The 18,208-nt window shown below is 33.5% G+C and overlaps 2 protein-coding genes across 6 annotated transcripts; both read left to right on the top strand.

The window, feature by feature from the left end:
• The first annotated feature begins 2 nt into the window (after positions 1-2).
• LOC125055689 (asparagine synthetase domain-containing protein CG17486) lies at positions 3-8,433 on the top strand. Of its 5 annotated transcripts, XM_047658164.1 has the most exons (8): positions 5-173; positions 245-490; positions 578-749; positions 815-1,023; positions 1,183-1,583; positions 7,555-7,723; positions 7,830-8,071; positions 8,242-8,433. In XM_047658164.1, the coding sequence occupies exons 1-8, from the start codon at positions 120-122 to the stop codon at positions 8,417-8,419; spliced, it is 1,671 nt and encodes a 556-aa protein (XP_047514120.1). In that variant the 5' UTR covers positions 5-119; the 3' UTR covers positions 8,420-8,433. The 5 variants fall into 5 exon arrangements, with proteins under 5 accessions (XP_047514121.1, XP_047514123.1, XP_047514120.1 ...); XM_047658165.1 differs by lacking the exon at positions 578-749 and having other exon boundaries at positions 3-173; positions 245-401; XM_047658166.1 differs by lacking the exon at positions 5-173 and having other exon boundaries at positions 260-401.
• A 610-nt stretch (positions 8,434-9,043) lies between these two features.
• LOC125055970 (arf-GAP domain and FG repeat-containing protein 1) lies at positions 9,044-17,111 on the top strand. Its single transcript, XM_047658763.1, has 6 exons — positions 9,044-9,242; positions 9,312-9,806; positions 9,984-10,126; positions 11,477-11,536; positions 12,486-12,598; positions 14,664-17,111. Exons 1-6 carry the CDS (start codon positions 9,079-9,081, stop codon positions 14,709-14,711), a joined length of 1,023 nt encoding a protein of 340 aa, XP_047514719.1. The 5' UTR covers positions 9,044-9,078; the 3' UTR covers positions 14,712-17,111.
• The last annotated feature ends 1,097 nt before the right edge of the window (positions 17,112-18,208 follow it).

Raw genomic sequence — 18,208 nt, 5'->3', positions numbered from 1 at the left:
TCGAAAGTGACAAAGTAAACAAAATATAAAAGTTAAAAAATCAAAACATTAAAGTTCGCTCTTCCACTGGGCACTTATATATTTTGTTTGATAACCTATTCTTAAACGAAATATTTAAAATGTGCGGTATTTTGTGTGAAATCTTATTTCATCCAAGTAGCAGTATTACCAAAGTAATTTTTGTATATAAATAAAAAAAATTAAAATCTACAACCACAAAATTTTACAGGAATGTTTGTTTTAGGATGAAGAAGTAATAAAACGTCTTAAAAACAGAGGTCCTAATTGTGTCCAATTGTGTTCTACTCAAGTCAGCGAAGATATAACACTGTTTTTCTGTGGTGCTGTTTTATGGAGTCAAGGACCTAACCTCACCAAACAACCTTTGCAAGATGATAAAGGTGTCCTTCTTTTTAATGGCGATATATTTGACCTCGAGTGGGATAAAAATTATAGTGATACGCAGATAATAATACAAAAGTTTACAGAAGTATGTAAGATTAGAATTTATACATGTGAAGTAGATACTCTAATAACATGTAACATCATACCTTACCTGTTGTTTTTTTATTTTTAGTGTTTATCAGACAATGACATCATAAATGTGATAAAGTCACTAAAAGGTCCTTTTTGTATTGTATATTATGATAAACTACTAAAAACTATATATTTCTCGAGGGACAGGATTGGTCGAGGAAGCTTATTGTTGCATAAATCAGAGCAATCCATAACTATAAGTAGTGTATTAGGTAAGAAGCGGTTAATATGATTTTTCATTACATTATTACAAAAACTATAAAGTTCTTTTTTCCAGGTAGAAAGTACCCATGTGTAGAAATACCATCACTAAATATTCATAAATTAAATATAGAATCCCAAGAAATATCAACATTCAATTGGCATACTGAAGATTCCAGAACCTTCTCTCTTGATAACTGGTATAGCACAATTCAAATACACCAAACTTTACCTGATGAACAGTTTAGATTTGAAGATGACATCTTAGAAGATCTTAATGATGAGGTAAGAGATTGTATCATCAATTTATCCACATAGAAGGAAACATGTTTTTTACTTATAAATTGGTTCTACTTCCAGTAATGCATATAATATTAAAGGTACAAGACTTATTCCAAGCAGAAAATATTATAGTATAATTTTTATTACTTTATCATTTTTTAGGATGGAATCATTGATTATATCAATCAAATCTCTAAAAACTACACATGTAAGCAAACAATTTTGAAGGAAATTTTAAAACAAGAAATTATATTAAAGATGGTGCAATCAATATTGCTTTTATTAGAGCAAAGTGTAAAAATTAGATTAGAAACACACCCAAATAAATGTAAACAGTGCCTGAATACTGTTAATGAGTGTTGCCATAGCACGGTTGGTATTTTGTTTTCTGGGGGATTGGATTGTACTATTTTAGCATACTTAGCAGATAAATATGTACCAGTAAACCAACCTATTGACCTGATTAATGTTGCCTTTAAAACTGAAAATGGTACTTATGATGTTCCCGATAGAGTTACTGGCAGACAATCATATAATGAACTTAAACAAAAATGTTGCTCTAGGTAAGGTGATCAATTTACCATAATTACTTGAAGAGCAATAGAAATCAAATATATATAGGGTGTCCCAAAAGTCAACGTCAAGTCGAAATTTTCTCATAGGTAATGCCACACCAGTTATCAGAAAAAAAAAATTCCTGTTGTTACAAATATTTACTTTTTGCCAATTTTTTATCTCTTACGTCATCCATATGATCCTAAAGTCTGTGCTGATCACTCCAACTTTTAGGAAAATGTCATTTTATACCGTACCAAGTTTTCAAAATTAATTTTCGCACTACTTCAACTGATCGTCCTGAAAAAAAAATGTACTACTCCAGTTTGGCATGTAGCTTTAAAAGTTAGCGCATTTAATAAGGATTCTACAGTGGTATAACACCGAGTCCATTATTTCTTAGATCGGCCATAAGAATTTTTTTTGGTAAACAAAGTCTGTTTTTAACAATCTCTTTGAAATTACAACAAATTATTCTAGCGCACCCAAAACGTTCCTAATGACCACAGCGTGGTTTAAATAAGATGGAGAGAGACATTCCATAAAATGTGAGCGAGACAGATAGTGACGCTTATGACATATGGACGCAAATAAGTAAAATAGACAGTTTCTTTTGTATGATTAGATTTATTACTGTTTTTATAAAAGATGATCAAATTGCCGTCCTTCAGCTGCAATACCGGCTCGACATCTCCTTAAAAAAGATCGTGAAATGAAGCGGTCAAATCGTCCATTATTCACAAATTCTACTGCTTCCGCTTTTTTTGTAGTATTCGGTGAGCTGTACTTTTGGGCACACCTGTGCTGGCCTCAATTCCACGTACCGAACAACTTGGGTCCTCATCAACTGCTTGAAGGACAACTGCCTTGTAGGGTAGTGAAATTCTACCCTCACCGTGCACTTGGTTTGGCAGTCGGCCCTCAGAGAACAGTAGACGGTGCACATTGGTAAAAACTCTGTGATCCGGATAGCGATCTGCATTAGGGTATCTCTCGCGATACCGTCTAGCGGCTTCACTGGCATTACATAAACATTCCCCATAAATGAGGTGCATGTTAGCATATTCCTGTGTAGTGTACGTAGCCATGGTATGGTACAAATACACAATAACACGTAAGTCCAGGGAAAAGTAAAGGTCGTCGTAGATCACAAATGTAAAATCCAAATCACAAGCAAACAAGTCCGTAAACGAAGCCAAAGTAGTTAGAACACAAACAATAACACCAGCGAATACGAACAGATGCGTAGTAAACGAAGGAGCGTTGCGTACTGACCTGTAGACTGTACTGTAGTGCGTGTGTCAATAGCAAATGGTACTTATGATGTTCACGATAGAGTTACTGGCAGACAATCATATAATGAACTTAAACAAAAATGTTGCTCTAGGTAAGGTGATCAATTTACCATAATTACTTGAAGAGCAATAGAAATCAAATATATATAGGGTGTCCCAAAAGTCAACGTCAAGTCGAAATTTTCTCATAGGTAATGCCACACCAGTTATCAGAAAAAAAAAATTCCTGTTGTTACAAATATTTACTTTTTGCCAATTTTTTATCTCTTACGTCATCCATATGATCCTAAAGTCTGTGCTGATCACTCCAACTTTTAGGAAAATGTCATTTTATACCGTACCAAGTTTTCAAAATTAATTTTCGCACTACTTCAACTGATCGTCCTGAAAAAAAAATGTACTACTCCAGTTTGGCATGTAGCTTTAAAAGTTAGCGCATTTAATAAGGATTCTACAGTGGTATAACACCGAGTCCATTATTTCTTAGATCGGCCATAAGAATTTTTTTTGGTAAACAAAGTCTGTTTTTAACAATCTCTTTGAAATTACAACAAATTATTCTAGCGCACCCAAAACGTTCCTAATGACCACAGCGTGGTTTAAATAAGATGGAGAGAGACATTCCATAAAATGTGAGCGAGACAGATAGTGACGCTTATGACATATGGACGCAAATAAGTAAAATAGACAGTTTCTTTTGTATGATTAGATTTATTACTGTTTTTATAAAAGATGATCAAATTGCCGTCCTTCAGCTGCAATACCGGCTCGACATCTCCTTAAAAAAGATCGTGAAATGAAGCGGTCAAATCGTCCATTATTCACAAATTCTACTGCTTCCGCTTTTTTTGTAGTATTCGGTGAGCTGTACTTTTGGGCACACCTGTGCTGGCCTCAATTCCACGTACCGAACAACTTGGGTCCTCATCAACTGCTTGAAGGACAACTGCCTTGTAGGGTAGTGAAATTCTACCCTCACCGTGCACTTGGTTTGGCAGTCGGCCCTCAGAGAACAGTAGACGGTGCACATTGGTAAAAACTCTGTGATCCGGATAGCGATCTGCATTAGGGTATCTCTCGCGATACCGTCTAGCGGCTTCACTGGCATTACATAAACATTCCCCATAAATGAGGTGCATGTTAGCATATTCCTGTGTAGTGTACGTAGCCATGGTATGGTACAAATACACAATAACACGTAAGTCCAGGGAAAAGTAAAGGTCGTCGTAGATCACAAATGTAAAATCCAAATCACAAGCAAACAAGTCCGTAAACGAAGCCAAAGTAGTTAGAACACAAACAATAACACCAGCGAATACGAACAGATGCGTAGTAAACGAAGGAGCGTTGCGTACTGACCTGTAGACTGTACTGTAGTGCGTGTGTCAATAGCAATAAGTAGCGTCACTATCTGTCTCGCTCACACTTTACGCCATCTTATTTAAACCACGCTGTGGTTAAAGGCCGATTTACATTATCTTAGTGTTTAGGATAGTACTTTAGTTGAAACATGTAAACGCTACTTGCTTTAGTACGGTTCTACTTGACTTTCAAGTTGAATCAAAATAGAATCGCTTTGTATTTTTGTTTCAAGTGATACCCCTCCCGCGCCCGCGCACCCCCCGAGATCTTCCCTCGTTGTGTGTAAACACGTAATTTAGTTAAATCTTTAGGAGAGTGCATAAGTGCCGCGAAACGCGTGCGTGTTTTTTGATTTTTAAAGATGGCTAAATGGTCGGAAGATACAACTATCAAATTTGTGTCTGAATATGTTGTTCACGAATGTTTGTGGAACGTTAAAAACAATTTATACAAATAAAACCGGCTAGGCATTCGGCATACACTGCCTTAAAAGAAGCTATTTTGTTTATTATTTATATTTAGTTTATTTATTTCGAATAAAATCTCGTCTTCTATTTGATCCATAACTACAGTTAGTATTTTGCGTAGAATAGACCGTATTTGCCGACATCGTTGCGCATTCATTGTGGCGCTGTAATGATACTCTACTGGAAGAAATGCAAACGTTCACTCGCAACGCACTAAAGCACTAATGAACTTGCCTTTCAAGTTGTACTAAAGCACTCCACTAAACACTAAGACAATTTAAATCGGCCTTTAGGAACGCTTTGGGTACACTAGAATCGTTTTTTGTAATCCCAGAGAAATTTTTAAAAACAGACTTTGTTTAACAAAAAATTTTTTTATGGCCGATCTAAGAAATAATGAAGTAAGTGTTATACCACGTTAGAATCCTTATTAAATGCGCGAACTTGTAAAGCCTGCCAAACTGGAGTAGTACATTTATGGTATGGTATGGTATGGTTTGTGGACTCGTTTTCCGCACTTAGACGCTCACTAGGTCCGTTGTACGTGAGCCCTGGCTAACTAAGCCAGCCTAACTCCTTCCAGAAGCAAAGAAGCTTCCTGGGCACTTCGCAGGCTTCACGGAGCGACCTCACTGTTCCGAGGATTTCTGTACGTTGTTTAGCCACAGCCTCGCACTCCAGGACTACGTGGGTGACTGTTTCCTCTGCGTTGAAACAGCCTCTGCACATGGGGCTGTCTGTCGCGCCTAGGACATAAAGGTGTTTATTAAGGAGGCAATGGCCCGTGATTGTCCCTATCATTATTTTGAGGTTATTTCTGGTTAGATTTAAAAGTTGTTTAGTCATTCTTGTGTTAGCCACTGGCAGAACCAATTTGGATTGCCTGCAGTCCACACTTGATGACCAACGTTGGTGCTGGAGTTCCTCAGATCTCTGGCGAATCCATGTTCGCACTTGCGAGAAGGGCAAGGGTAGGAGCGGATACGGGCCTGCCGGCAACATTTCCGAGCCTCTCCTCGCAAGCTCATCGGCTGCGTCATTGCCGAGAGATCCGCTGTGTCCCTTAATCCACTGTAGGGTGACCCTGTTCGTCAGGGCGAATGCCTCCAGTGCATTGTGGCACTCCAGCACCAGTTTGTTGTTTGTCGTGTTACCCCCTAACGCCATCAGCACAGACGCGCTGTCGGATACGAGCTTAATACAAAGGTTATTAACTCCCAACCGCTTTACGCTTCTGGCTGCTTCGGTTAGGGCAACACACTCGCATTGAAAAATCGAACTGTGTATGCCTAGAGGTAGGTGTGTTTTGATGTTGAGATCTTGAGAGAATATGCCAGCACCGGAGCCGCTCCCTGTTTTTGAGCCATCAGTGTATATGCGTAGCTCGTTCGCGGTCGATTGATCACATTCCTCTTCTCTCAGTTGTACATGGTATTTCTTGTTTAGCATGTGTTGATTAACAATCCTATCGCATGGCGCAGCTATTAGCGGTTGGTATTCTATTGCCCTGTTTAGGATCGCTGTGTGTGTGCTGTAATGATTTTTACCCCATAAATCCAGTACCATAAGCCTGATGGCCGCCAATGCTGCCTCCTGCTGTATGTGTATGTCAAGGGGTGCAACTTGGAGGGCTAGCTCCAATGCTGAAGTTGGCGTTGTTTTCATGCAACCACTGGCAGCGGACAAGGCAAGCCTTTGGAAGCGCCCAAGTTTAGTTATTACTGTTTGGAGTTCTGTACTCGGCCACCAGACTAGGGCTCCATAAGCCAGCATTGGTCTGATTACGGCAGTGTAGAGCCATAGCGTAATCTTAGGCGATAAGCCCCATTTGACGCCTAGCATCTTTTTACATTGATAAAAGGCAATCGTGGCCTTGTTTAGTTTATGTTCAAGGTGTTTGTTCCAAAGCAGTTTGCTGTCTAGAATCACACCTAGGTACTTGACGTTTTCTTTTAGTTTTAGTTCTGAGTTGAAGAGTTTTGGTAGCCTGTACGGTCCAAGAACCCTTCGGTTTGTGAACAAGACTAGTTCCGTTTTTGACGGGTTGACAGATAGCTTGGTGGTTTCAGTTGCGTCTATTACATAGGGTAATAGACCAAAAACGGGGTCGGCAACCTCGAGAAGGATAGTCCACCAAACTTGCCTTGGGGATCTCAGTGACCTGCACTCCCCCCAAGACCACGCCACCCTACCCATCAGAGGGATGTGGTAGGGTAGGTCTGCACCTGTGCTACCATGCGATGCAAACATGTCGTACTGGGAACCGTAAAAACACAGACCAGACCTTCCCCTAAGTAGTACATTTATTTTTCAGGACGATCAGTTGAACTAGTGCGAAAAATTATTTTGAAAACTTGTTACGGTATAAAATGACATTTTCCTACAAGTTGGAGTGATCGGCACAGGGTTTAGGATCATAGGTTACATAAAGCACTATTCAGGATGACGTAAGAGAAAAAAAATTGGCAAAAAGTAAATATTTGTAACAACAGGAATGAAAAAACTGTCACATGGTGTACATTTTCTGGAATAAAAGGAAAATTTCCATAACTTCAAAAATACATGACTTAATTTTTATTTTTCTGATAACTGGTGTGGCATTACCTATGAGAAAATTTCGACTTGACGTCGACTTTTGGGACATCCTGTATAGACCAATAGAAGAGAATACCAAAATAATTTTTATTTTGTTTTAAATAGGAAAAGTAACTTGGCTGTTACTTTTCCTATTTAAAACAAAATAAAAATGCGTGGCCACATAATATGTCAGGAATATTTTGAAAGTTTAATCTTATTTACGCATTTTATTGAAATATAAAATACTATTCACCTCATCCTCAATATTTTTATTGCAGAAGATGGGTTTTCCATGAAGTTAATGTTGAAAAGAAAGACTTAGAAATATCCCAATCTCATACAATAGCTGACCTTGTGTATCCCAGAAGAACTATACTAGATGAAAGTTTAGGGACAGCACTGTGGTATGCAGCATGGGGTATGGGCCACACTGTGTCTCCATGTAGAGTAAGATTATTTATCATTAATAGATATATATTTGTATTTGTAGTTCAAAAAAAGCCATTCCTCCTAAAAAAATTTATACATACATTATTCTGATTTCAAATTGTAGGTTCTTTTACTTGGATCAGGAGCAGATGAGTTATTTGGAGGATATACTAGACATCGTAATGCATATAAGAGCCAAGGGTGGTCTGGCTTAAGAAAAGAAATGATGCTTGATTGGAGCAGAATATCTTACAGGAACCTTGCGAGGGACAATAGAGTTATATGTGACCATGGTAGAATACCAAGATTGCCATATTTAGATGAGGAATTCTCTTCTTTTATTTTAAAATTGAAACCTTGGTTTAAGTTAGTATATTTCCATTTCTGAAAGTATAAAAAGTGTGTATAGGTTTTGGGTCACTGTTTATCGCTGAATTAGTCTTGAAATTTTACAAAAAATCATAAAAACAATACACTGAAAGGATTTGCTATAAGTCATTGTTAATAGGTTAATGTAATTAGGTTTATTATTGTAGGTGTTTCCCTAGTGACCAATTAGGAATGGGTGTAGGAGATAAATTAATGCTGAGACTACTAGCAATGCACCTCGGATTAACAGATGTCGCTATATTACCTAAACGAGCTCTTCAATTTGGAACAAGGATTGCAAATAAGAAACAAAATGGAAATGATATTTCAAAACATTTACAATAAATTTATGAAATCTACATTCGTTTTTCATTATTGTTCCTTTAGTGGCTTGTATTAATTAGCTTTTTATTATCTGCGGTGAGAAAGGACAAAGTAAGATTGTCTGTGGAACTTAGTAAGTAATCTAATATATAAAATTCTCGTGTCGCGGTGTTTGTAGTCAAACTCCTCCGAAACGGCTTGACCGACTCTCATGAAATTTTGTGTGCATATTGGGTATGTCTGAGAATCGGACAACATCTATTTTTCATCCTATCCATAGTCCACCTCTAAATATTTGTTTTTAATTTTTAAATTTTTTTTATGACACAGCATTAAAAATACATACAACCCCTAATTTTCACCCAACAGGATTGCCCTCAACAGGGGGCAACCCTGTTATATAAAAAAGAAACAAAAGTAATAACGCTTAAATACGTTACGGTTTCAATTTCCAACCTTATTTCGCAAATTATGAAATAGCTGTTGTTTTAATAATTTTTTACATGACTATTGTTTATATAAATTGTTAAATGTTGACACCAGCAAAATATTTTGTACATATTATAAAAAAGCAACACTCTAGTGTGTATTGTCAGAAATGACTTTTCGAACTTTGACATTTGTATCCTCTTGAAAGTTCAAATTTCAAAACTTCACACTTGATCAAAAATACATTGAAAATGGCTGCGAACCGTCGCAAGCAGGACGACAAAAATTTAGAAATTTTACGTGAGCTAATTTCGCAAAATGGAAACAAGTATTGTTTAGATTGTAATCAAAGAGGGCCTACTTATGTTAATACAACGATAGGTTCTTTCGTGTGCTCAAAATGTTCGGGAATGTTGTAAGTATTGTTTTCTACGTAATGCAGTTAAATTAGAATAACAAACAAACTGACCGAGTTATTTTTCAGGCGTGGTCTCACTCCACCACATCGCGTAAAGTCAATTTCCATGGCTACCTTTACTCCAGAAGAAATAGAGTTTATAAGAGTCAGAGGAAATGACTACTGCAGGCGTGTTTGGCTAGGCCTGTATGAGGGTGAAAGTGTGAACTATACCGACGAACAACGCGTCCGAGATTTCATGTCTGATAAATATGAAAAGAAGCAATATTATCTAGAATCAGCGCCTAACAATATGCCCATTGTAAACGGCACATCGTCACAAAAAAATAAAAATAAACAGAAATCGGTCAGTGCAACTATTACTGCGCCATTGATTGCGATTTCACCGATCTCTAAAAATTCACTCAACAACAATACAGTGAATTTAACCAAAGCAATATCCGCCACACCTGTTCAAGAAACAAATCATAAGATAGCTAGGCCTGTTAATAATCTCGCGCCCCCTTTGTTTAACGGCAATAACGCTGCACCTGTCGCCCCTATGGCTCCTGTAGTACCTGAGTGAGTATTTTTAATACCTCATATTATATATAGACTTATTGATATAATCATAAAAATTCATAATCATTATTAGCAAAAAATAGCAAAAAATTATGAATATAAAGAGATTTCTTTAGATAAAATATTCAGCTGATAGATAAATAATGTGTGTTAAAGTTAACGAAATGTTTGTTGCAGTTTCCCTGTAGATTTTTCGACGGCAAATATATACAACAGTGCTCAAAACTATAACACTGTCTCCAATAGTGTTAACAACAACAATACAAGTCGATCTTCAACTACAAGCACATCAGCGTTTAATTCAACAAATTCTGCTACAAGTAAGTTAAACATTACATACAAGGTATAATTTCGATAATTAAAGGGTACCCTTTTAATTATATTTTTTATGTGTTAGTCATAGTTTTTATCTATTTGGGGAAAATGATATCTATTGACTCATTCTTAAATTGATAACAGTAATTTTAACAGCATTAAAATAATATACTTGTAGGGTTTTTCCAATTTTTTATTGAATCACAAATAACAGAATGAATTTGCCATATTTTAGAATTCAGAATAAAATAATGACAAACTTTTGATTAAGCCTTCTATTAGTTGGGAATTTTAAAAATTACTTTAAATATAATCCTCATTCTTATTTTTTTTTATAATTCCATCCTTACACAATTTTTTTTTGTGAATTTGCTACCCTCATTTAGTAAAACAATGTATATTTATAACTAGTTACTGAAAACATATCTGTGGCATTTTATGTAAAACAAGTTTCCGTTTTCACATAGCTATCATCTTAGATATTGTAATGCAGCTTTCATATAGTGATATAAATAAAAATTAAATTATTTCACATTGGAAGGCGTACAAATACAATGTTTTTTAAGACAGAGAAATGATTTGTACAGCAGATCCAAATCAGTGTGTTTAATGCACTGTAAGAATTCTGAATGTCTTATAATACCTGTAATGTCATTATTGTGTCATCTGTAATGAATTTAAGCTTGATTTAGTAAGTCTAATGGCTATAGTTAATGAATATATGACTGCTTAACATAGACCTACATTATTGTATGATAAACCACATAAAACAGAATGTTTCAAATAGAAATTCATTATTTGTTTGCTAGCAAATGGTGTAACATTTAGCCTAGTTATTGATCATTAAATTTGATTAGTGTAGTGAGAATTACGTCTATGTTATCTTTATCTTTGGTAGACAACATACTCATTATAAAGTGTGACCTGTGTCTTGTTGGGTCAATAGTATTGCGGTGTAGGTTCATCACATACATTTTATATGAAATATTATTGTATAGAAAAAAACCAGACAGAATTCTAATGAGGTACATTTAAATGCAATGAATCATTTTAAGGTTACAGGATCTAGGTGAAAGTAAATGCTATTATGTATTGACAATTTTACTGTTTTTAACAAATTTGAGATATAAGAAGAGAATTAAAATGAATAATGCTTTTTACAATATCAATAAGTGTTTGATCCACCATAGAAACATATTTCAATTTATATACAAACTAAAAAGAAAGCTGTAATAAGATGTGAATACATATTTATCTAACATTGTCATTAAAACAGGCCGATTAACCTTGTACTATGCATAATATCACTTCCCTATTATTGTTATAACAAATGATTAATAAAATTATATTTACAGATGATCGCTATGCGGCTCTAGCAGACCTCGACTTAGTATTTAGACAACAAAAAACTATGGGTAAGTGGATTTAATAGGGTATATTTAAAAACTGTAGTGACTATACGCTAACTTAGATATTTTTTTAAAGCGAATAGGAAGCGCGTTTTGTTTGTCTGTTAAACAAAACAAAACTTTGGCTTGCACTAATTGTGACTGTGATTCCAACTTAGGTGTTTTTCTAATCTAGATATCCCGGGATTTTAGGGGGTACATTATACAAGTTTTTTTTCTTCAAAAAACACGCACGATTCCCCCTAGATGGGGGGGGGGGGGAATCTAGATGTCCTGGGAGGGTTTTAGGGGATATTTACTACTACCACTCCAAGGGTGGCCATAATTGAAATATCAAAAAGCTACTCCTAGATAGAAATTGTATACTATTTAATATTAGTTGGATGTATTTTTGATGCACATTTGAAATTATATCTCAAACCGAGTGTAAAATAAAAACTTAAGGAGTTTTAAACGATATTTAGGGGTATTTTAAGTTGGTTCTAGGGGGAATATTCTATAGGAGCATCACAAACTTCCGATCACCAAAAAGTTTCCATCAGTCTTTACCTATAATTATTGAATCCTTCCAATAAGCAACTATACCACGTATTTAGTAGATATTAATTACGGTTGAATTTGTATAATCATTCGATGATCAATCATTCATATAATGTATATTAATATTTATTACTAGGTCGTTACTGGAAATCCTACGCAGTTTCTTACGCACCACGCGATGTTTTACATAAAACATGTACCAGAGTTTAAAGGAAACAAAAATAATTGGGATGTGTTTAAATATTTAGTAATAAATTTTAATGTTAATTTAAAAAAGTTTAGTTGACCACTATTCTTTGAATGTTTTGTCCCTATCACTATCATTTTACTTTGATAGTGTCTAAACGTGACAAAACATACTAAGTTCATGGATTATACAAGATAATAATAAATTGTAAAATAATATTTGTTTCAGAGGAAAATGTGATGAGTAACAATCCGTTTCAAACAAACGACGGATTCACTAACAAAAATCCATTTTTCAATGGAGGTTGGAGTGCTGCACCAGTTTCTGTTAATCCATTTATGGTAATATTATCTTCTATATTATCTCGTTATTGACATTATATATCATTCGATTCACATACTCATATATTATTTACGAAAAATGTACATATTAATGTAATAGAAACTGATTTTTCTTACGGATACTGAGCCTAATTTTTTTCATCTCTAATATTGCCTAATTAGTATCATTTTCTTTCATAGAATAAATATAGTATATATACAAATATGCTTGATAAATATAGACCAAACGTTTGCATAATGTCGTTGATAACATAGAGGAAGTGATACTAGTGCATTTATTCCACCCACGTACAATTAAACTTTTCTTCGTTATAAAATATTTTACGTCAGTTTTTGGTGTAAAAATATTTGTTTAATTTTCTTTTAATCACACAGCTAACGTAAATTATATAAAGATGGATTATGTAAAACAAAAAGATTCAAACATTTACAAAAAGAAATAAAGTGCGTGCGTACAAAGTACACATGTCAGAAGTGAAACTTCTTTGGCAAACTAATTTTTAAGTCTTGTTCATATTTATACAAATCTAAAAGTTTAGGTTTCCGAGACTTAGAGGGAGGGAATAAGGAAGATATGTAAGAAATATGAATTTAATTGTCATTAAAATATTAATAGTGTCGAAAATTAATACACATTATAAATGTAATTTTTTTAATTTATTTCTTCGATAATAAAAACACGTGGCATTTTAATTTACCATTCGTTTTGAGATTTCAATAAATTATTAGGCATAAAATACTAATATTTCGTAAATTCTCTATAAGAAAATTTAATTTTAAAATTAGAACTTCTATAAGGTTTAGGTAATTCGTTTCCTTATATATCCCTTCTCACTCTCCTCAATCGCTCTCTCCCTTTTCTTCGACAAAAACGCTGCACATCTTCGTGACGCTAATATTATTATTGCATTTCATCCGTAAAAAATTTACCCTCATGCGCCTAAAGAAGTTTCACTTCAAAAAATATTAAATACATTTAAGTAAGTAATAACTAATTCGGCTGTGTTATGTGAAAGTGAGGGTATATATGTCAGGGTGTGTATGTGTGATGTGCTCATGATATTATATACTTTGGATTTTCTTAATACTCAACCATCCGCAATAGCTTAAATGAGTCGAGGCTCAGGCGACCGGTTAAATAAATACTAATAAATTTAGTGAGAAATTAAATGATAAGAAACGGGCTTGGGGTAGAGTAACACGTATTTTTTTGTTATAAATCACATATCATGAAAACTACTACATTTAGGCTCATTGGGGACATCAGAGTTAAAGATGCGTGCTAAATTTCACACGAATTGTCTTAAAAAAGATAATCGGTTGTATTTTATTGCTGAAAAATCATGTAATTTAGTAATAATTAAGATACAAAATTGCAGAGCACAAATCGCATTACCGAATGAAGCTTAGTAGTGTCTATATTTAAATTTTAGCGAATGAAGTTCCTAGACCCTGTTTATCATTTAGTAATAATTTGCGGACTGATAATTCTCTTGACCCGCTTTTATCCATCTCAATCATTGTTGACGTTGACCGTAATAATATACGGAATTTTTGATGGTTTTATCTTGATACCGGAAAATGACGCATATTTTGCTATAAAGGAAAAACCACAAAAATAATACAATAGATAATTTATCACGAATGTTTTGAAGTAGTTTTGTTCATTAAGGATGAATTAATATGTTGATAGGCTGCGATAATTTATGCATTTAATTTGTCTTAATTAAATTTATATAAAATAAATCAGTGGTGCTACAACCTCTTTATGTTTTGGCCTCAGACTTCTGAATGTTTCATGATCATTATTTTAATCTAATAGGCAAGTAGGTGAGGAGAAAACATGTCGGTTTCCTCACGATGTTTTCCTTCACCGTTCGAGCAAATTTTAAATGCGCACATAGAAAGAAAGTCCATTGGTGCACAGCCGGGGATCGAACCTACGACCTCAGGGATGAGAGTCGCATTTTAGATAGCTCTGTTTTCGACGACGTCTCGTAGTAATTACGTGATGTTTAAATACCGTAAGCCAGGCAGGTCAATTAATTTATTTACTTTTTTTCAGCCGGCAACCAACGGAAGTTTTGTGAACCCGAAAAACCCTTTCCTCTGATAGGCGTAAGTAATATCGCGAACAAATTTACGTAACAAAAGCACAAAATGCTACAAATCTAATTATTTATTAAGTATATACATTTGCCATAGTGCTTAGTAATGGTTGTAACTTAAGTGCCTCAATATGCCTTAAATCAGATCTTTATTCTTATATGTATTACGCTTTAGTATTCGGAATGTTTAGAATATACTTTAAAATGTTAAGATGTCGGTCTGAGCTTTATTAATTGTAATTAGTATAGAAAAAATTACGACCTTGGAATGAAATTTATTTTTTCTAGAACAAACTACAGTAACAGTAACCCCCCTATAACGCGTTAGACCCGGACCGCGTTATAGTAAATCGCTTTGTAGGAGTAATCACGTAAAACCGTATTTTTGAACAATAAAAAACTAGGAACACAAATTTAATAGTTACGTCGTTTAGTTTTATAACGAAATTGAAACAGGTGCAATGATACGCGAAACTATACCACTATAAATTACACATACATATCATTATAAATTTCACGCTAAAGAATTATATCTTGAAATATCTTCGCTTTATAAGAGGTAAGTATATACCGCGTTATATGGGGGATTATTTATAGTGTATAGTAGTGGGACGAGTGGACACGATAAATATTTTATTTAATATTACTTAATATTGGCTTAATTATAAACCGTTTAATAGTTGCAATAATAAATGAACTCGAAGTAACTAAGAAATTAGAATTAATGAATTGTAATATTTTCGTAACCGTGCTTTGATTGCATCATCAAATTGGGGTCATATATTTATTATTTAAGAAATTGTGTAATTATTTAGTCAAAATTATTTTCATAAAGTTCTTTTTATTGGGTTAAATTGAAAATATCTTGTTTTTAATCGAATTAAGTGTTTGTCAAAGAAAAATATATTTCTTAAAAAGAAAAAATCGGATACATTTAAAAATAAATCAATCTTTTAATATTTTCGTATTAAAGATATATAGGCCTAATAATTGTAAATACTGTTTGGAAATAACGTAACCATGGCAACTACTTAATTCACGTTTTCTAAGGCTGTATATATTTTAAAACAATGAACTGAGAATGATATATTTAATTCCAAGGTCGTATTCGACTGGACTAGGTATTTTATTGGCATGGAATACACAGCTTTCTTTGGAAAATTTAACAGCGTAATGAGTAAGAGAACGGCTGTAATGTTTTAACGTTAGAAATATTATATTTTGTTAAAGGTAAAAATTTAGTAAAAATGAACAAATATTTGATTAACTATTAAATGGAGAAGATAGTTTATTATTCGCTAATAATTAATAAATACATTCGTTAACAACTACGTTAAATATTTGTATGAAAAATTAAATTCAGCAGGGTTACTCTGTAAAACTGAAAATGTTTTACTCAAAAATTTTGGGATTTTTCACTATAATAGTACCGATTGTAATAATTATTTTCAAGAGACACCGTTTCGATGTATACATCTATTGATACAATTACGTTGAAAGCCTACTGTTACGTGCGAAAGGCTTGATAGACAAATATAGTAGACGCATGTTGTCAAACTGCTGAAACTCGAGAATTTATGTCTGTGCAATGATAACCGTCCAATTTTTTCCCGCGCAAACGTATTTCTGAGGCAAAAAGTTCATAGAATAATTTCTATATACTATCAACAAACGCGTTTACACCAAGTTGCCTAAAATCATACTATATCCTTGTCTAAATCACGGAATAGATAAATATAGGCACCACATGCAAGTTCTACGTGATTAAACAGTCATAAAAATTAATTAAACATATTAAAAGGTAGTCAAAGTGGCGAAGAAGATTCTAGTACAAAATTCGGGTCTCGTTCAATATTGTTTATCTACGCCGTGGGAACTCTATTTATTTCAATTCATATTTAAGTATTCTATGATATAAAATATCGTCTATATTGTTGAGTTATTTAATTAAAATGGCTGTAAATCGCCTTTGTTGATGGTCCATTTGAGTATTATATGACATTAATTATGCAAATACTCAATAGAATTTTTAAGGCTTTACTAGTGATTTTATCGTACAAAACATGAACATGACAGATTTCGAAATTAGCACAATCTAGATTAAAAAAATTTATAGAAATTGAGAGGCTAGTTCCCTACACAAGCCAATTAAATAAATGTTTAATTCGGTTTTTTAAGTGTTGGAATATTTTATATTTTTGAAGTTTGTATATTATGTGAGCATTTCCATTAATTTCCTCTCAAATTCTTAACTGTGATTGTAACCAGTTTATTTGTATTGCAATTAATTTTTGAAAATTTTATCAATGCACTTGACTATTTATTTAGTATTAATTATTTACTCTGAGCACTGAGATCTGTTAATTTGTATAGAAGATGTAAAAATAAATCAATTAAGGTTATTATTTGCTTGTTTTATTTTAATCTTTCGTTATTTAATTTTTATACAGGTTCTATCATGCCCCAATTTATTTAATAATATTAAAATACGTCCCGTATCGCAGGGTTAAATTATTCGATTTAAAAAAGGAATAGTTTTCATAGATGCATATTAATAAATTATGTATTAAAACAATACATTATTTTATTTGCGAGGAGTTAGTCGTTGTCCTTAACCTAAATCAAAAGACAAAACGTCAAATTTCAAATTTGACGTTATGTCAATTTCAGAATGATTATATCATCAACTTATAGACCAGTCATTATAGACATTCGAAATCGAAAATTTGATAATAATTCCAAAAGTTTTCAAACTTCGGTCAAGTGAATGGTACATTGGGACGACAATAAATCTCATTTTGCAACCTTGTCCGCAGTCCGGAACATTGTTAAAATTGCAATTATTAATTAATTTTTGCTGTATGGTCGTGAAAAAAATTCCAAAAGTTCTGCAAACTTGGGGAAATTTTCGATATAATATTTCATATCACGTATAAAATTTGCAACCAACCTAAGTGTACGGAACATTTTTTGTTATTTATTTTATTTTCGATATATCTGTCAAATTTGCAAAACTTTTGGAACGTTTTCCTTCAGTTTAATAAAGAAAAACATTAATTTTTAATAACAAAAAATGTTCCGTACACTTAAATTGGTTGCAAATTTGACACGTGATGTAAAATAATATATTTAACACCACTCCAACTTTGCAGAACTTTTGGAATTTTGGTCTCAAGAACTGAGCAAATTATCATTTATTGCATTTTTAACAATGTTCCGGACCGCAGAGCAGGTTGCAAAATTTTATAGTTTGTTTTAATACCACTCCCGACCTTACATCAAAATTTGAAAACTTTTGGAATTATAATGAATTAATTGTCTTGACTGACTGGACTATTGAAGAATATTGTCTATAAAATTTTTTTTTTATAATTCAAAGAATTATTTTGGTTACCATGAAACTGAAAATCATTTATTATTCTAGACTTAAACGATTGATTGTTTTGTCGTTATTGCATTGTTATCTATAAGCTGTACAGTGGTAATAAGAAAAAAAAACACG

This window comes from Pieris napi, chromosome 14 (genome assembly GCF_905475465.1).
Source record: "Pieris napi chromosome 14, ilPieNapi1.2, whole genome shotgun sequence".
Lineage (NCBI taxonomy): Eukaryota > Metazoa > Arthropoda > Insecta > Lepidoptera > Pieridae > Pieris > Pieris napi.
Note: the sequence above shows the minus strand (reverse complement) of the source record. Positions and strands in the feature narration are given on the sequence as shown.